Source organism: Tripterygium wilfordii, chromosome 2 (genome assembly GCF_013401445.1).
Source record: "Tripterygium wilfordii isolate XIE 37 chromosome 2, ASM1340144v1, whole genome shotgun sequence".
Taxonomy (NCBI): Eukaryota; Viridiplantae; Streptophyta; class Magnoliopsida; order Celastrales; family Celastraceae; genus Tripterygium; species Tripterygium wilfordii.
Window position 1 is genome coordinate 5,536,594 of NC_052233.1, and position 16,612 is coordinate 5,553,205.

Genomic DNA, 16,612 nt, shown 5'->3' on the forward strand with positions numbered 1-16,612 from the left:
AATAGAGAGTTGAAGAAAATTCTTGAAAAAACTGTCAATGCCTCAAGGAAGGATTGGTCTTTGAAGCTAGAGGATGCTTTGTGGGCTTACCGTACGGCTTTCAAAACTCCTATTGGCATGTCTCCCTTCCGCTTGGTTTTTGGGAAAGCTTGTCATCTCCCGGTTGAATTGGAGCACAAAGCCTTTTGTGCTATTAAATTTCTGAATTTTGACATGGCTAGTATGGGAAAGCAGCGGTTATTGCAATTGAATGAGCTTGATGAAATTCGCCTGGATGCTTATGAGAATGCAAAAATCTATAAGGAGCGAACCAAGAAATGGCATGATAGTCACATTGTTCGGAAGGAGTTCAAAGTGGGGCAACAAGTGCTGTTATTCAATTCAAGACTCCGTCTATTTCCGGGCAAGCTCAAATCAAGATAGTCGGGTCCTTTTCTAGTTACCGCGGTGTTTCCTCATGGCGCCGTTGAGATAAAGCATGGAACAATGGGAACTACTTTCAAGGTGAATGGGCAGAGATTGAAGCCTTATTATGAAGCTGAATTTTCTGGAAGGAAGGTCACTCTTCCTCTCCAAAATCCACAACAATGAGCAAGCAAGAGTCGGGCCATCGACTATAAACTAGGCGCTTGTTGGCAGGCAACCCAACCGGGGTACTTTCGTTCCCTATTTTCTTTTGCATTGCTTCATTTTCATGTATATATTTGTTTTGCTTGTTTTGAAAACTGCCTGGGTTGGTTTGGAAGTGTTTTGGTGCAGGATATGCAGGTTTGTGAAAACTTTGGACAGAGGCACAGTCCGATCGATCGGACCTAAAATCCGATCGATCGGACCAGGTAAATTTGATTTGGACATAGGAGAAACTGGGTCACAAAATGACCCGAGAGCAAACCCGATCGATTGGGACTACAGTCCGATCGATCGGACGCGCGGGCCAGGGTTTTTAAAGACCCCAGCCCGCGCCGCGCCCCCCCTTTCACTTTTCTCTCTTTTATTTTATCTTTCACGCGAGTCCGGCTCTCTTTCCTCCATTCTTCTTCCATTTCACTTGCATTCTCTCACTCTCCTCACTTGGGTTAATCTACATCTCAGGTATGATTCCTTTACTCTTCCCTCGCATTTTAATTTTGAGATTATGTGCTGCCAACGTTGATTCTTCTTGATAATTGGAGATTTGTTGGAGGTTGGCTGTGTGGGTTGAGTGAGCATGGCTTAGAAGTGTATGCATGTTTTGGTTTGCTCTTATTCAGTCATTCTTTCTACAATACAAGGGAAGCCATGGATATTTTGCACTCTTTTCTTGAATTGTATTCAATGTGCACACAACGTGTTTGGTAAAATGCCTCACCAACCTTTCTTTGTTTGAAATTGCAAACTCACGCACGTTTCTTTGTACGCTCGCATCCCTAGTCCCATTATATACATATGTATCATGTTGGATCGTGCTTTGAGTGATTTTGGTGTTTATTTGCAAATTCTTGATTTTTGCGCAAGAATGCTATGGCGTGGGGTATTGGATGAGGTTATGTCCTGCAAATTTAAATATGTGGGGGTTTAATTGAGTCCTATTACTAATTTGGGAATGGGTGCTTGTGGGGACTTGAGCATGCTAAATGTGTCGGACCTTGTTGTCTTTGTGTTTTCTACATTTTTACGTTATGCCCTTATTTGTTTTCATCTTTTGCAGAATGGGACGACGCAAGGCAGCTGAGGCATCCGGTTCCACTACACCACCACCATCACCCAAGAGAGCGCGGGGCCCTAAGAAGAAAACTCTTGCACCTCCGCGTCCACGGCCTTCGGAGGATAACTTTGCTTCTGCACGTATTGAGCCAGATTGGAGGATCGATATTGTTATCATGATCCAGCAGTTGAACTTGTGGGCCAGGGATTATTTACATCGCGCCCGGTTGGATTTCTTATGGGACTCTGACCCTATCGCCATTAATATTTATCCCACCTTGGTCCGTGCATTCTACCGCACTTTGCGCACGGTTGATTCTAGCGAGGGCGACGACGGTCCCGCGCGCTACACTGTGAGAGTACCCCAGATCGATAGAGGAGCAATTTCCTACACATTCACTACTGTCGATATTTGTGATGCTCTTGGCTATCCATCTTCTTATTCAGAGGATCTCCCAGTCGGCCCTCCGGTAGAGGTGGACCACACCACCATGTTCCACACATTGGTTCCTGATCCAGCTGTCCGACAAAAGAATAGACAGGCTGCCACGAGGGGTTCCATACCTCCTCGTCTCTGGATTATTGACAGTATGGTGAAAAAGAATTTATGGCCCCATGGCCATAAATCTGAGAGGCGCGGCCCAGCCTTGGAGTTACTTTATTTCTTCCATCAGGAGTGCTGGTTTGATATCGGATATTATTTTGTGCGCGCCATGCTGCAGTGCACGACAGAGGTGCGTGAGGGGAAGAAGATGTGGATGTTCTTTCCCCGATTGATCACTCGTTTGCTCCGCCATTTGGGCCACCAGCTGCCTGCCACCGGTGATGCTGATCCTTTTATTGCTAAGCTTTCCAAAGCCGACTGGAATCTGCGCACCGGCCACCTTCCCCCCGCTCCTGATTCTGATGTGGAGCCAGGGGATTCCAGTGTTCCGTCCAGTCCTACTGCTCCACCGCATGTTCGTTCTACTGTGGAACGCTTGGAGGCCATTGAGTTATTTCAGATAGAGACTCGTGACCAGCTGGCTGCTATTCGTGCTCAGCGGTCGGAGATGATAGATCTTTTGCGCCAGCTGTCCATGCAGTCTACTTCAGCCCCAGCTGCTGCTGCTCCTGCACCTGCTTCTACTGAGCCTTCCAGAGATCCTCTTCCATCCAGGAGCCGTTCTTTCTGAGCTCTCCCAGGTTGTGTTGTTCCTCTCTTCCCTACTGTGTAGTCATAGTTTGAAACACTGAGGACAGTGTTCACATCCAGTGTGGGGGTGGGAAGGAAACCTTTTATCAGATTATGTTTTCCTTTTATTTTCTTTTTTATCAGATTATGTTTTCCTTTTATTTTCTTTTCTTTTGGAACTTCTGAATTTTATGGTAGTGTAACTTTTTCTTTGAAATTTTTAGTGTTGCTTTCCCCTTCTATGATGCTTACTATTGATGTGTTCATTGCATTGGAGATGAATTGATGAATTGTGGCTTAGAAAATTGATATTGTTGCTTTTCAAAAACTTGTGGCCAAAGGATCAAATTGAAAACTTTTTGGTAGTGCACATCCATTACTTAGCAAAATGTCGAGACTTGAACCAATGTGAGTTTTGAGCCATTCGTTTCTCAATGAGTGATATAAATCAACTCTATTGTTTTTATTCTGCTCACTATAATATTTGCTTGATCTCATTATTCTTCATCTTGGTTGCTTGCTAAGTACTCATTACATGACATTACATCCAAATCACTTTCATGTGGGAAATTCAATAGTATTCTTGAAAGATGAGAGTAAGGCCATCTTGGGATCTATAAATACCTTTCTCATCATATCTTATACATGCTATCCATTGCACCCTTTTTGAAGCCAAACACTAGCCTTTTATTCATAGCCAATTTCCCTGCGTCTTATTGTGGAGAAAGAATTATTTATGTTAAATGAGAAATTGGGATGATATATGCTGAATTTCTTTTGGTCATTGAGGGAGTGTGGATGTATGTTATAGTTTTCTTTTGGAAGAAGTGTGGGGGGGTATTGACTGATAGGAAAGTGGAAAAAGGAGCATGCAATTGAATTGTCTTGAAAAAAAAAAAAAAAAAAAAAAAAAAAACCAATTGCATTTGCATGTGACTCTATATTTTGAATTGATTGTGAAGGAAGAAGGAATGATGAAAGAATGGAAAGATAGTGAAGTATGGAGAAAAGTTGAATGACATTTCTTTATATAATGGTTCTCCACTTATTCAAAATTCCATACCCTTTGCCCTTCTCATCTAGCCTTTACCCTACATTACAAGCTTAAAAAGTCCCACTTGATTTTGAGAATACTTTGGATTTGTACACAACTTTGTGAATAAGGATGTTGGTCAATTGCTTGGTTAAGTGACATCCATTCATGAGATCATTTCATTTGTTTCTTAAGCTTTCATTGCATTATTGCATGTGGGAATTCTAAGTTCTTGTTTACAAAATTCCGCCCACATGCACTTGAGAGAAACACTTAGCCACTTCAGTGCGATTGTGCTTGTGAGTGAATATCTGTGAGGCTTGAAGTTGAAGCTAAGAACTTTGTAATGTGCTGTGTTTTCTACTGGAGTTTGATTTTTGATCCTAAGGTTGCTTGTCATTTTATAAAACATTAGTGAGCTACAATTTTATTGATGATTCTCCTTTGTCTTTGAATTACTTTCATTCCTGAGAGTGTGGGAAAGTTTTAAAATTCCTTTCATTCTTGATTCTGGAGTTACTCGAGGACGAGCAAAGATTAAGTATGGGGGTGTTTGATATGCCAATTATATTCATATAATTGTGCATCATTTTACATGAAATCTTGCATTGTTTAAGAGTTGTTTTGGACTATATGCTGCTTAAAGAGTGTTATGTGCGCATTTCAGGTGTCGGGGCACAAATGGAAGAAAAGCAGCTGAATGGATAGGAAAAAGCCAAGAAGTGGAGACAGAGAGAAAGTCCGATCGATCGGACCTCAGCCCCGATCGATCGGGCGTCATTGAAGATGAATCAGACAGAGTTGAAGTCCGATCGATCGGACCTCTGTCCGATCGATCGGCCAGAATCGCGATAGGACTCTGAAGTTGTGCAAAATGCCAATCTCGTTCTAAACTCAAATGGTCCCACTCAAAACGGCACAGACTTATTAGATAGAACGACTGAAGAGTTGTTAGGAGTATATAAGCTTAGATTTCTAGGGTTTTAGGGACTTTTGGACTTTTGGAGCAAAACCTAGGGTTTTGGGAGACTTCTCTACAACAGCCATTGTTGCAAGCGCAAGGGGGTTAAGGGGTTTTTCATTCTTTTCTCTTTATTCTTGTATTTAATGACTGCCATTTCTGATTTTGTGCTGTATTCCTTAGTTATGAGGAACTAATTCTCTAACTAAGGGTCCTAATGGAACCCTTCTTTGAAGATTAAATGAAATTGGTTTATTGTTCTTGAATCTCTTTTTATGTTGTTGATTCTCTGTAGATATGCTTATTGCTTTCAAATGCTTGATCACCATTTGAATGATTTCTAGTCTAGGTTGAGACCGGAAGGATAAACCTAGGGTTGCAAGAATCCATAGAAAACATAGGTTATATGAACCATAGGAATATAGGTTCAAGACTTATGCAATCTCTAATTGATTTCCATTATGCTTAAGGGATTTTTGATATGAAACCGAATGTTAGGAATAACAGGGATTCTATTGAAAATACTTTCAATGTATCTAGGAATAGAACATTGGATAGTTTGGGAAATCGATTGTCAACAACTAATTTGAGACGTGAGAATTAATGAACCAATGGAGTTTAGTCGGATAAGAAGTGGTGAAATTAGGAACCTTAGTATTTACTTTGCTTGAAAACAAAATTTCTGGTTTGTTGCTTTGTTAATCACTTAATTGTCATTTACTTAGTATTCTTTTAAATTACTTGTTAGCATCAGGTAAAACCCAATCAACAATTCGCTTTGCCAATTTAGTGTTCTAATTGCTTATTTTGTCATTGAATTGAAATTGTCAAAACATCCTTGTGGGACGATACTCTATTCACTCTTTATTACTTGTGCAATTTTGTCCGCTTGCGAATATTTCACAACAAAAGGGAACAGTTGCGAAGTCGTATTAAAAGCATACAAGGAAATGACTTATCTAAATTGCTAATTATATATTTTGTATTTTAGATCATTCAAAAAGAAGCATTGAGATGAGAATGAAGAAGTAGAAGAAGAAGGTAGCACAAGAGAGAAGAAATTTTGAATTGTTTTTCAAGCTTAAAGAAGATTAAAACGGCTAAAAGCTTGTATAAGTATTGCATGAGTTTGAACTGTCAACGGTAACAAATTGACAAAACAATATTAGAAATAAATAAAATGTTTAAGAAATGAAAATAAGGAAACAGCTGGGCCAAAGACAATTGGGCTGAGAACCTAAAGACAAAAGTAAGTAACAATAATAAGACCAAAGTAAAGAAAGCCCAGAACATAAACACTTGACAATATTGAAAACAAGAAAAAGAAATTAGGTCGTGAAATTTCAGCGACCTTTCTTCCTCAACCCGAAAGAACCCAAAACCGCCATAGATGAAGCTTGGAAGCTAAACTGTCTAACAATGACACAAGATCAAACATGATTTGTTGCGTCTTATTCATTTCAACAATCAAAACATACATAATCAAAACATAATTGCAGAGGTTAAAATCAATCGTATATGTTTCACCGCCCTGTTTCTTATTGTCTAGTTGGGTTTCCTGCAGTTGATTCTGATCTGGCCATTTGATCCGGTGAGAGGGGTAATATCTCCCATCTTGATCATAGCGGTGACGAAGTCGGACTCAAATGCCTTAGGATTGGTGCTATATGTCTTAACCAAAGAATCTGTGGATCCACCATTAAAGAGCACTTGGTCAGAGTGAAGAAGGCCCTTTTGCTTGATGAGGTTCTTGTAGTAGTTGTTTTCAAAAGCATTGGGAGTTTGAACGTCCAAGGGTGCCAAATTGTTGTCTCCGGAGCCACTAGTCCTCGGGCAGCTTGCTTGCCTTGTCTTAGCAAAAGAAGCATCAATATTGGTCTCGTTGTATATCCGACCCCTAAACAGAGTGCACCTTGCTTGCCCGATTGTGTGAGCTCCTGATAGGGCTACCATGTCTCTAGCGGATAGACCTTTAGCTTGGAATCTATTGATGAGATTGGCAAGGGTGGAAGTTGGAGGAGGGATAATACCACTATTGGCAGCAGAAAGACTGGCTGTCTTGGAGTCTCTTCTTCCGAGTTTAACATCCCAATCAGGACCTCCAAGCTGCAATATTAATTAATTTCATTATATATGTATGTATGTATGTATATAGTAGTTAAGTTATTGGAAAGGAACATACGATGACAACGGAGTCTCTGGCAGCAATAGCTAAGATGTCAGCACACGAAACCACTTTGGGGCAAAGTTGCTCGACCTTGGACTTGATTTTGTCAATTACTTCAAAGCCCCTGACAGACCCGGCGTTGGGACCGGCGGTTTTCTCTCCTTGAAAAGAGCCAGTGTCATCCAGAAGTAGCGACCCATCACAACCCTGCAACAAATACAAACGTATATTAACAATTTCTTGCATCTTGTCTTTTTGTGTCCATAAATTATTCTTTTCTTTGAAGTTGACTGTTATGTTTCCTAATTTCTACTAAACAAAACTTGACAAAGAAGGGATGAAATCAGTGATGGTCAGGTTTGTGAGGCTATATTTCTCCGAACAACCTCTTAAATTATATTAAGGATAATGCTAGAGATTCTCAAAATGAGACCCTCAAAAGTCCCTCAAATCTATGTGGCACTAAAATAACCATTGATTAAAAACACACATGTAGGGCTCACTTCACATCCAACACTCCACATTAAATAGGGATCTTTTGGGGGCTAAGTATTATCCTTATATTAATTATAACAATAATCTTAGGGATTTTAATGTTTTTTGTCCCAACTATCTTAAATACTCAGATGGACGAGCATGATTACATATGAATCATGTGGAACACATATTTCACATGGATTATGTGTGTTTATCTAAGCATTTAGGATAGTTGAAACAAAAAATACTAGCTTCCTTAACATTTTTCGTAATTATACATACACAAACATGTCATAAAGAGAGAAGAAAAAAAAAAAGAAAAAACGAGAGAGGAGGTATAGGATAAGTTACCTTAACAAAGCAGTCGTGGAAAAACAGGCGGACCAGAGAAGCACCCATTCTTCGCTCTTTGGACACAGCTGATTTAACAACAGATTCTACAGTGCTAAAAACTTTTGGACAACTTTTAGAGTAATAATTTTTTGACAGTTGTGCAGAGGACCTCCCCGTGAAAAGCACAAGCTGTAAAGCTAATAACGACATAACAAAAACATATAAAGAAGAAGAAGAAGAAGAAGCGGCCATTATGATATGTGAAGAATTGCTTGGCTTCTGAGGACTACACAACATATATGAACACACACATATATATAAGAGTTCAAGGGCTTAGTCCGCTTGGAGAAATTGGCAGGAGCAGGTGAACTAATCACAAAGAAAAGTAATATTGCATGGCCTCCATGCATGGGCGGGTCCAAGTTAAATGAGAACCTTGAATATTGATTGATTTGATAACGATATAATGCTATATTTTCTAAACGTTAAAAAGTTGATGTAGATGTAGCTGCAACTTTACTAATTTTTGTCAAAAATGGGACTTTGATTTAGTCAGAGAGATTCCATGCATGCACGACAAGATATTCCAAATTAATAGTTGAAGAGTCTACCTAATTAATTAATGATAATGGAGACAATCTGCTAAAATATATAATTTCCCAATAGAGCTTTTTTGTTTTATCCCACATAAAAATCAAATTCAACATAAAAAAAAAAACATAAAAATTATGCACAATTGAATATAAACACGAAACCATTCTTTGTCTTTTTTCATGTTCAATTTGATTTTTGTTTGAGACAAAAAGATATATCGTCGGACTCGTAAACCCGATCAAAATACATTAATAATTTTGTTAAGGAAAATTTTGGATTGCTTTATAATGAATTACATCCGCTGTAGTTTTTTTTACAGTAGAGACCCACTAACCCATATTCATGATGGTTAGAAACAAAAATAAATAATAAAAAATTAGATGCATGTAAAACGAATAAAAAAAATATTCATATTATGAAGTTACCATATTTTTACGTTATTACGTACAAACGGTCATCTTATCCTAAATTGAGGACCTAATCATGTACAGTTGCAAATGGTGACACATTAACGAATCTTTACACGAAACTTGAGTTGAAAGAAAGCTATATGTTATAATACATAATCTATTCCCTATAACAAGTTTCCATGGTTTGTTGAGTCGTTGTTATCGGCTAATAATAATTTATATGTTGGACTTTAAGCTTCATAAATTATTATTAACAGTTATGATAGGAATCTCAACAGATGGTATCCCAATTATCCCAATTGTTAAGTTGTAGCACAAGATTTCATGGACATCATATAGGATTTGTGGAGCCCACGAATTTTTCATTTGGATTATATACATTCAACTCAGCTATTCGAATAACGGGATACCAACTATTGTAGTCTCTAATCATTTTTCGTATTATTAATACATGTATGCATGTACCAATATTTCAAAGTTAGGCAGCATCATATCATTAAAATTAGTCAGTATTAATTGGTTGGATTATTAAACTTCTAGCGATCTATGGATGTATATTAATTGAATAGTTCTAGGAAATATTGTTATCTAACCTCAATAATCAAATGAATACGACTTTGATGCATCTTCAATGCAATATTGCTATACCAACTACATACGACTTAACCCTTGATTCCACATCAAAATGAATGGTATCGACTCTTGTATTCTTGCACGCAGCTTCAGTAGGTTTTACAAGTCTTTCTAGGCTTCCTGGCATCAAGACAAATAACGAAAGTTCAAAATTGTGCAAAAAAAGCTGTAATAAAAACTGTGTGGTGTTTGACGAAACTTTTAGATAACGGTAGTTCATAAGCTGTGAAAATTATTTTATATTTTTTATTAAAATTATATTTTGTGTAAAATAAATTTAAAATTAATTATAATTTAATAAAACAACATGTAGTAAGACTATTCGTTTGATGGAGCGGCGCCGCTACGGTCCCGCTTATGGGACCCCCCACCGAACAGACACAACATGTAATAAGACTATTCAATTTTCATATTGCCATTTGGACGTTAATGTAGGAACAAGATCCGACTGTCTTTATGTACAATTGGTTCAAAACACATTCTTCGCACATAGTTTGCTGTTTTTAGTCCGCCAAGTCAAGTTTGTAACAGATTGTAGAAATTAATTCGCTGACGTGAGGTGGCTTTAACGTAATTTTGAAAATGTACCTTTGAAAGATCATTCCACCCATGACCCACCTAAAACCCCCTTTTTTGATCTTTCAGCCTAAAATAATTTTTTTTTTGGATAAGCACATGATATATTGAAGAAAACAAAGGGGAAGTACAGCAGGGCATATGATAGATGCCCTGAAACATATACAGAATCAAAAAAGAGATAGAAACAAGGTAAAAAGCAGGTGAAAATTCAAACTAACACAGCCATAGAATGTAATCTACTCTCCTCCTGACTCCCTCTTTTGCTGGGATATCGGCGACTCCATTTCTTTGCCTTGGAATATGCTTTACTTCTCAATTCACCAGTTGTGCCTTTACCATTGCCAACACACACCCGACAAATAGCTTCAATCTTCAGTGACGGTCAAAACGGATTCCACCACACCTCTGTAAAGTTATTTCATGATTGATAGACGTGAAGACTTTGAGACGATAGACATGACAGCGCCCGCTGTAGAGGCCGATAACTCCATATTAATCAACTATACTGTTCACCTTTCTTGGCCTAGTAGGCCAGTACAGGGACGTTACGTTGAAGTGAGTTGAAGACAAAATAATATTCGTCGGAGAAACTTTTGATAGGTCCGGAGGTGTATCCACATACGATTTTTTAAACCGGGTCGGTATCCGCACCCAAAAAATTTGTATATACACCCAAATATTTCTGGGATGAGTGCCAAAATCACCTTAGAAGCTAGGTCACAGATGAATTTCCAAAACAGCTCCTCACTTCTCCCACACCCCAATTCCATGCAAAATCATCCACTCCACACGAGGCAATCAAAGTTTTTCGAACGAGTTTTTTACGAAAATAACAATTTGAGTATAAATAATTACGTATATGACTTTCGGGGGAAAATATTTACCAAAATAACAATCCATGCCATCTTTGATGGCGTGATTAGCTTTACGTCTATACAATCACGCCATCAGAGATGGCGTGATTGTATTTAGGGGAATCACGCCACCATTGGTGGCGTGACTCTCGTATATAATAGAGTCACGCCACCATTGGTGGCGTGACTCTCATATATAGGAGAGTCACGCCACCAATGGTGGCGTGACTCTCTTATATCACGATATCACGCTGTAGACTATACAGTCACGTCGTACCTAACGGCGTGACTTGTTAAAAATCTCTCTCCTTACACCGACCTCTCTCTCACATAACCATCTTCCACATTGCACGGACCACACCCATTTGCTGCAGCCCGACACCCACCACCACCACCGACACCCATTGCAGCCCTCCCACCGGAGATCTCCGCCGCAGATCTGCACCGCAGCACTCCCACCGCAGCCTCACTCCCATAGCAGTCCCACAGCAGCCTCACGCACCACCGCAGTCTCACACCACAACAGTCTCACACCACTGCAGCCTCAGACCTCCACAGCCCTCCCACCGCCGCCTTCCCCAGTCGCATCAGCATCAGCCCCCATCCAAGGTGCCAGCTCCGGGTTGAAGTCTCACCCGATACATAGGTGAGATTATTTATTTATTTATTTAATTGTTACATTGTATATATGAAAATCTGTTTATGGAAATCTGTTTATGTGTTTAGGTTAATTTTTATTTTTTTTTAATTTTTGTTTTTGTGTATGGTTGATTGTAGTTGTGTAGGTAGTTTGTGTTGTTGAAGTGGAATTAGTGTTTAGGATATTATGATTATTTAATTAAGAAAAGTAATTAAGCATTTATTTAGTTGAAGAAAACATAATGATGTTAGGTAAAAATATTATTTTTGTGCATTAACAGTATAATTTATATGTGAAGTAGATTGGAGGTGATAATGACATCACCTTGGAATCGAAATGTAACTAGTGGATTTTCAATTGCTGATGAGTATGAACAAAATCAAGAACAATCGTCAGCATGGGTTCGTTATACTCAAACAGACATTGGTAGTTCATATAAGCAAGCATCATCATATGTTAACCTAAATCTAATCCCAGAAATGTGTATGGATGAAGACGACAATCATTTTGAGCAAGCAATTGCTAACAATGAGTTTGACTTGGTAGAGGATGAGCCTGGCATTCATACTGATGATAGTGACGATGACGAGGAGGATGGTGGTAATGTAGGGTTGAATATTGATTCTGGAATCGACAATGAAAATGGGCACATAAATTTGGAGGAGATGGTACCTGAATTTGGCGATGTTAGTCAAGCGGAGTATGCAGTGTGCCGAGATTGGGATAAGCAAAATCAAGGTCCATATGATACGTTGGCAGAGAAGGAAGTTTTTGAAAACAAGAAAGAATTAATTCGCGCAGTGAAGATGTGGCATATTCAGAATAACTCCCAGTACAAGACTCAACGCTCAAGTAAATCAGAATTGCAATTGATATGCATGAAAGAGCCAATTTGCAATTGGTATCTTCGAGCAATGAAAAAAGAAAAATTTAACCTGTGGATGATAACAGTTATTAAAGGTCGTCATACATGCACAAATGCCTCACTACATCATGGACATCGACAGTTGGATGCAGAGTATATTGCAGATGAAGTTATTCATATTGTTAAAGCTGATTTGAAGATTAACATAGCAGCTATTCAAGCATATGCAAGCTCACATTTGAAGTACCCGGTGTCGTACAGGAAGGCTTGGGTTGCAAAACAAAAAGTGATGGAGAAATTATTTGGCACATTTGAAGATTCATACAACATGCTCCCTCGATTTTTACAGGCGTTGCAGATTTCTAATCCAGGGTCAATAGTGAATTTAAACTATAAGGAATGTGTGAATGGAGTGGCAACTTTCGGTCGTGTCTTTTGGGCATTTAGGCCTTCTATCGAAGGCTTCCACTTTTGTCGTCCATTGATAAGTATTGATGGAACTCATTTGTATGGAAAATACAAGGGGAAACTGTTGATTGCGGTTGCATTCGATGCGGATAATGGACTTTTTCCATTATGTTATGCAATTGTAGATGAAGAAAGTTCTAATAATTGGGGATGGTTCATAGATAACATTCGTTCTTATGTAACAAATCGACCAGGAATTTGTGTTTTGTCTGATCGACATGCAGGTATTTTGGCTGCAATGCGGGATAGGTGGCCCGAACCAGTTGCTTACCACAGATATTGTTCGCGTCATTTTGTTAGTAATTTCCACGACAAGTTTAAGGATGTAGACATGAAGAATGCAGTAAATTTGATGGCCAATGAACCTTCCAGACAAAAATTTGATTTGTGGATGTCGCGAGTAAAAGATATAAACATTGCAGCGTGGAATTATCTAGATCGTGCAGGAAAAGAAAAATGGAGTTTATCGTATGATGATGGGCATAGATATGGTAACATGACTACAAATATGTCAGAAATATTCAACAGTGTTCTAAAGGGGGGGAGATTCCTTCCTATTACTGCACTTGTCCAGCTGACATTTTATAGGTGCAACAAATATTTCGTGAAGAGGAGGATGGAAGCAGAACAATATAGACTTCAAGGTTCTGAATTGCCTCCACAGGTTTATGGTCACATTAGTAGAGAAAATGAAGATGCTAAACGACAACATGTTCGGATGTTCAATCATGACCCTCCTACATTTCAGGTGACAACAAGAACAAGAGGTGCGGAAAATAATCAACATGGTGAACGGCGGGCTGTAGTATGTCTTGGAGAACGACCAGAAGATCAATCTTGTTCTTGCAATATGTGGCTATTGTACCATCGTCCATGTTCACATGTATTGGCTTGTTGTTCGGTTAACAAGATTGATTGGAGGCAATATATGGAGGCATATTTCACAATTGGTGCATATGAGAGCTCATATGCGCCTATCTTTTGCCCAATACCTGATGAGTCAGGTTGGCAGATATATAGTGGCCCAGTTGTCATTGCTGATCCCGATCAACGTAGGTCATCGAAAGGTCGTCCAAAGTCAACACGAATAAGAAATGAGATGGATGCAAGAGAAGGTCGTTCATCGAACAAGTGCAGCATTTGTGGACAAAGAGGGCATAACAAAAAATCTCATAAGTCCACTGCACAAAGTAATTTGTATATGTATATTTATTGTTTATTCTTTGTACTTGTTTAATAATTTCTTCAATGACTAAATGTATTTCCGGTGCAGGTGGCGCTAGTTGACATATGGCGCGGACACGGGGTGGTCGATCATCGAGTCATTCAGGGACTCCCGTTGTCCGCGATTTGAGGGAGGATCGTCCTGAGCCGGATGATCGTTCCATTCTATACATGCAAGCAAACCACCGGTCAGAGGATGTGTGGCGGAGACAGGTGAAAATTTGATTTAAATTTTTATCAAATCATGCATATCTTATCAAAATATATGTATATATTATTCATTGAAATCATTTTATACAGGATACAGGAGTGCCAATAAGATTTAGGCAGCATGTGTTTTGGAGCTTGGATGCACGCGTTAGACACTATGTGATCCAGGCTGGTTTCTATGGTATCACACAAATAGGTAATATAAAACTTGATAATGGCCTCTTAACTGCGTTAGTCGAGCGATGGAGGCGTGAAACCCACACCTTCCACTTCCGTGTTGGGGAGATGACGATAACACTGGAGGACGTTGCTATATTATTGGGCCTTAGGGTTGATGGACCAGCTGTGACTGGTACTGGGATATATGATTGGGATGATGTGATGTTGCGATTACTAGGTAGGGTCGCACTGAGTACGGAGAGGGAGGGGGCATCTTTATCGTTGTCATGGTTAGTTCTGCATTTTGGTGAAAATAATCCTCCAATTGATGATGCCCCTGAGGAGGTCTTGCAACAATATGCTAGGGCTTACATATTAGCCATGTTTGGGAGCATTCTTTTCCCGGCCACGACGGGTGATAGCATACCCCTCATTTTCCTACCTCTCCTAGCAGATCTTCGGCAGACCTCAATGTATAGCTGGGGAGGAGCAGTATTGGCTTGTTTATATCGAAACCTATGTCGAGGATGTATGGGCAGTGCTCGTACGATAGGAGGTTGTGGCCTATTACTTCAGGTAATGAATGAAACATATATATACATATTTCGATAGTTGACATATTAAAATATCATTAGTTGGATCAACAAGAAAAAAATAAATATTCTTTTTTGTTAAAATTTGTTTTACAGTTATGGTCATGGGAGAGGTTACATGTATGTCGACCAGGAATGCGTACATTGGATCCACCCGCAGGACTTCCAGACGAGCCGCCTCGTCCACTTGGTGCCAGGTAATTTTTATTTATGTGCTGTATATAAATTATGTATTTACTTTATCAATGATATACATATGTTTCCAAGTTTATTGAAAATTTGTTATTATAGTTGGCGGGGAAATCGGACTTATAGAAGATCTCCAAGGCAAGTCCTTATCTTTGCTAGAGATGAGTTGGATCAACAAAAACCTCATCAGGTACAGTGGATGCCTTATACAACTGCCAGACTTATGGATGCACCTGTAGTATGTATTGGAGGAAGCAGAGTATGGAGAGCTGTAGTGCCATTGATTTGTTTTGAGATGATAGAGCTACATTGCCCGGATCGTGTGATGAGGCAATTTGGTATTACGCAGCATGTCCCGCATCCAGTGGATACCAACGAAAAATTGCATGATCTGAATAGGCGAGGTCGCGGTGATGTGGATTGGAGTATCCAAAATGCCACATGGATAGCACAATGGGATGATAGACTTAGCCAAATCGCACAGGAGCGATTCCCTCGAACGAGCATTGACGAGTATATGCATTGGTATTTCTCGATAACTAGACGGGTTATTGGTGCTCCATCGACAGTGAGACGACTTGCAGATCTTGACTATGCGCCTCAGGGGGGTCGACTACGAAGAGTGGTACATATTTAAATAATTTCATATTTCTTTCATACTATTTAAATTATATTATGATGTAACATCTACTAATGCAGGCTACTTTGGCATTGGCGGGAGCGAGAAGAGCTGCTAATGCATTACGTGATGCAGTAAATGAGTCTGCCGCTTCCATTGCAACTAATTGGTTGGGGTCTTGCCGCGACATTCTGGAAGAGGTTGGTGAGGGTAATCGATTTGAGGAGATTATAGGCAATGTGGAAGCTACACCCCAACATCGTCGCAGGCATCCAGGAGGTCCATCACATATACGTACTCGTGTTTCTTGTGCACCTGACTTTACAATGCATGCCTCACAGTTGACACAAGATGAGCCTGGTCAATCTACCACTCCTACGACATGGGCTAGGCACCGGACCATATGATATTTACCATCTTTTGGTTTTTATTGTTGTTTTAATTATCTACTTTATGTTTTTCTTTTCCAAATATTTGATTGGATGGATGCAAGCAAGACATGTCTATGTTAGATTTATTTTGTTTGTTGTGCATGTCCTGTACTGATGGTTAGAGCATGTCTATGCTGGATTTATCTTGAGTTGTTATGTGATGTTTGTTAACAGGTATTGGGTTGGTGTTCATAGTTAGTCTATGCTGAATTTATCTTGAGAGTTGTTGTGTATGTTATGTGGTGTTTGTTAAGAGGTTTCGGGTTCGTGGTCATGTCTGGTTGTGAGTGTATTTAGAAGAGTCGCGCCACCATAG

General features: G+C 39.4%; 3 protein-coding genes across 3 annotated transcripts; 2 read left to right on the forward strand and 1 right to left on the reverse strand.

Annotated features, from left to right (window-relative positions):
- Positions 1–6,211: 6,211 nt before the first annotated feature.
- On the reverse strand, positions 6,212–8,165 carry LOC120017251 (peroxidase 4-like). The gene is made up of 3 exons (XM_038870418.1): positions 7,847–8,165; positions 7,034–7,225; positions 6,212–6,957 (listed from the first exon to the last, which is right to left on the reverse strand). Exons 1-3 carry the CDS (start codon positions 8,123–8,125, stop codon positions 6,397–6,399), a joined length of 1,032 nt encoding a protein of 343 aa, XP_038726346.1. The 5' UTR covers positions 8,126–8,165; the 3' UTR covers positions 6,212–6,396.
- Positions 8,166–11,852: 3,687 nt separating this feature from the next.
- LOC120010282 lies at positions 11,853–14,158 on the forward strand. The gene is made up of 2 exons (XM_038861043.1): positions 11,853–14,061; positions 14,145–14,158. The coding sequence occupies exons 1-2, from the start codon at positions 11,853–11,855 to the stop codon at positions 14,156–14,158; spliced, it is 2,223 nt and encodes a 740-aa protein (XP_038716971.1).
- Positions 14,159–14,161: 3 nt separating this feature from the next.
- On the forward strand, positions 14,162–16,272 carry LOC120010291 (serine/threonine-protein phosphatase 7 long form homolog). The gene is made up of 5 exons (XM_038861055.1): positions 14,162–14,308; positions 14,396–15,040; positions 15,154–15,254; positions 15,349–15,871; positions 15,946–16,272. The coding sequence occupies exons 1-5, from the start codon at positions 14,162–14,164 to the stop codon at positions 16,270–16,272; spliced, it is 1,743 nt and encodes a 580-aa protein (XP_038716983.1).
- Positions 16,273–16,612: the final 340 nt, after the last annotated feature.

Coding starts and splice junctions, on each gene's coding strand:
- LOC120010291 (XM_038861055.1), top strand. CDS start 14,162: ATGGCGCGGACACGGGGTGGTCGATCATCGAGTCATTCAGGGACTCCC. Junction 15,041..15,153: donor GTTGTGGCCTATTACTTCAG/GTAATGAATGAA, acceptor TTTGTTTTACAG/TTATGGTCATGGGAGAGGTT. Junction 15,255..15,348: donor CCTCGTCCACTTGGTGCCAG/GTAATTTTTATT, acceptor TTGTTATTATAG/TTGGCGGGGAAATCGGACTT.
- LOC120017251 (XM_038870418.1), bottom strand. CDS start 8,125: ATGTTGTGTAGTCCTCAGAAGCCAAGCAATTCTTCACATATCATAATG. Junction 7,226..7,846: donor TCCACGACTGCTTTGTTAAG/GTAACTTATCCT, acceptor TATTTGTTGCAG/GGTTGTGATGGGTCGCTACT. Junction 6,958..7,033: donor CCAGAGACTCCGTTGTCATC/GTATGTTCCTTT, acceptor TTAATATTGCAG/CTTGGAGGTCCTGATTGGGA.
- LOC120010282 (XM_038861043.1), top strand. CDS start 11,853: ATGACATCACCTTGGAATCGAAATGTAACTAGTGGATTTTCAATTGCT.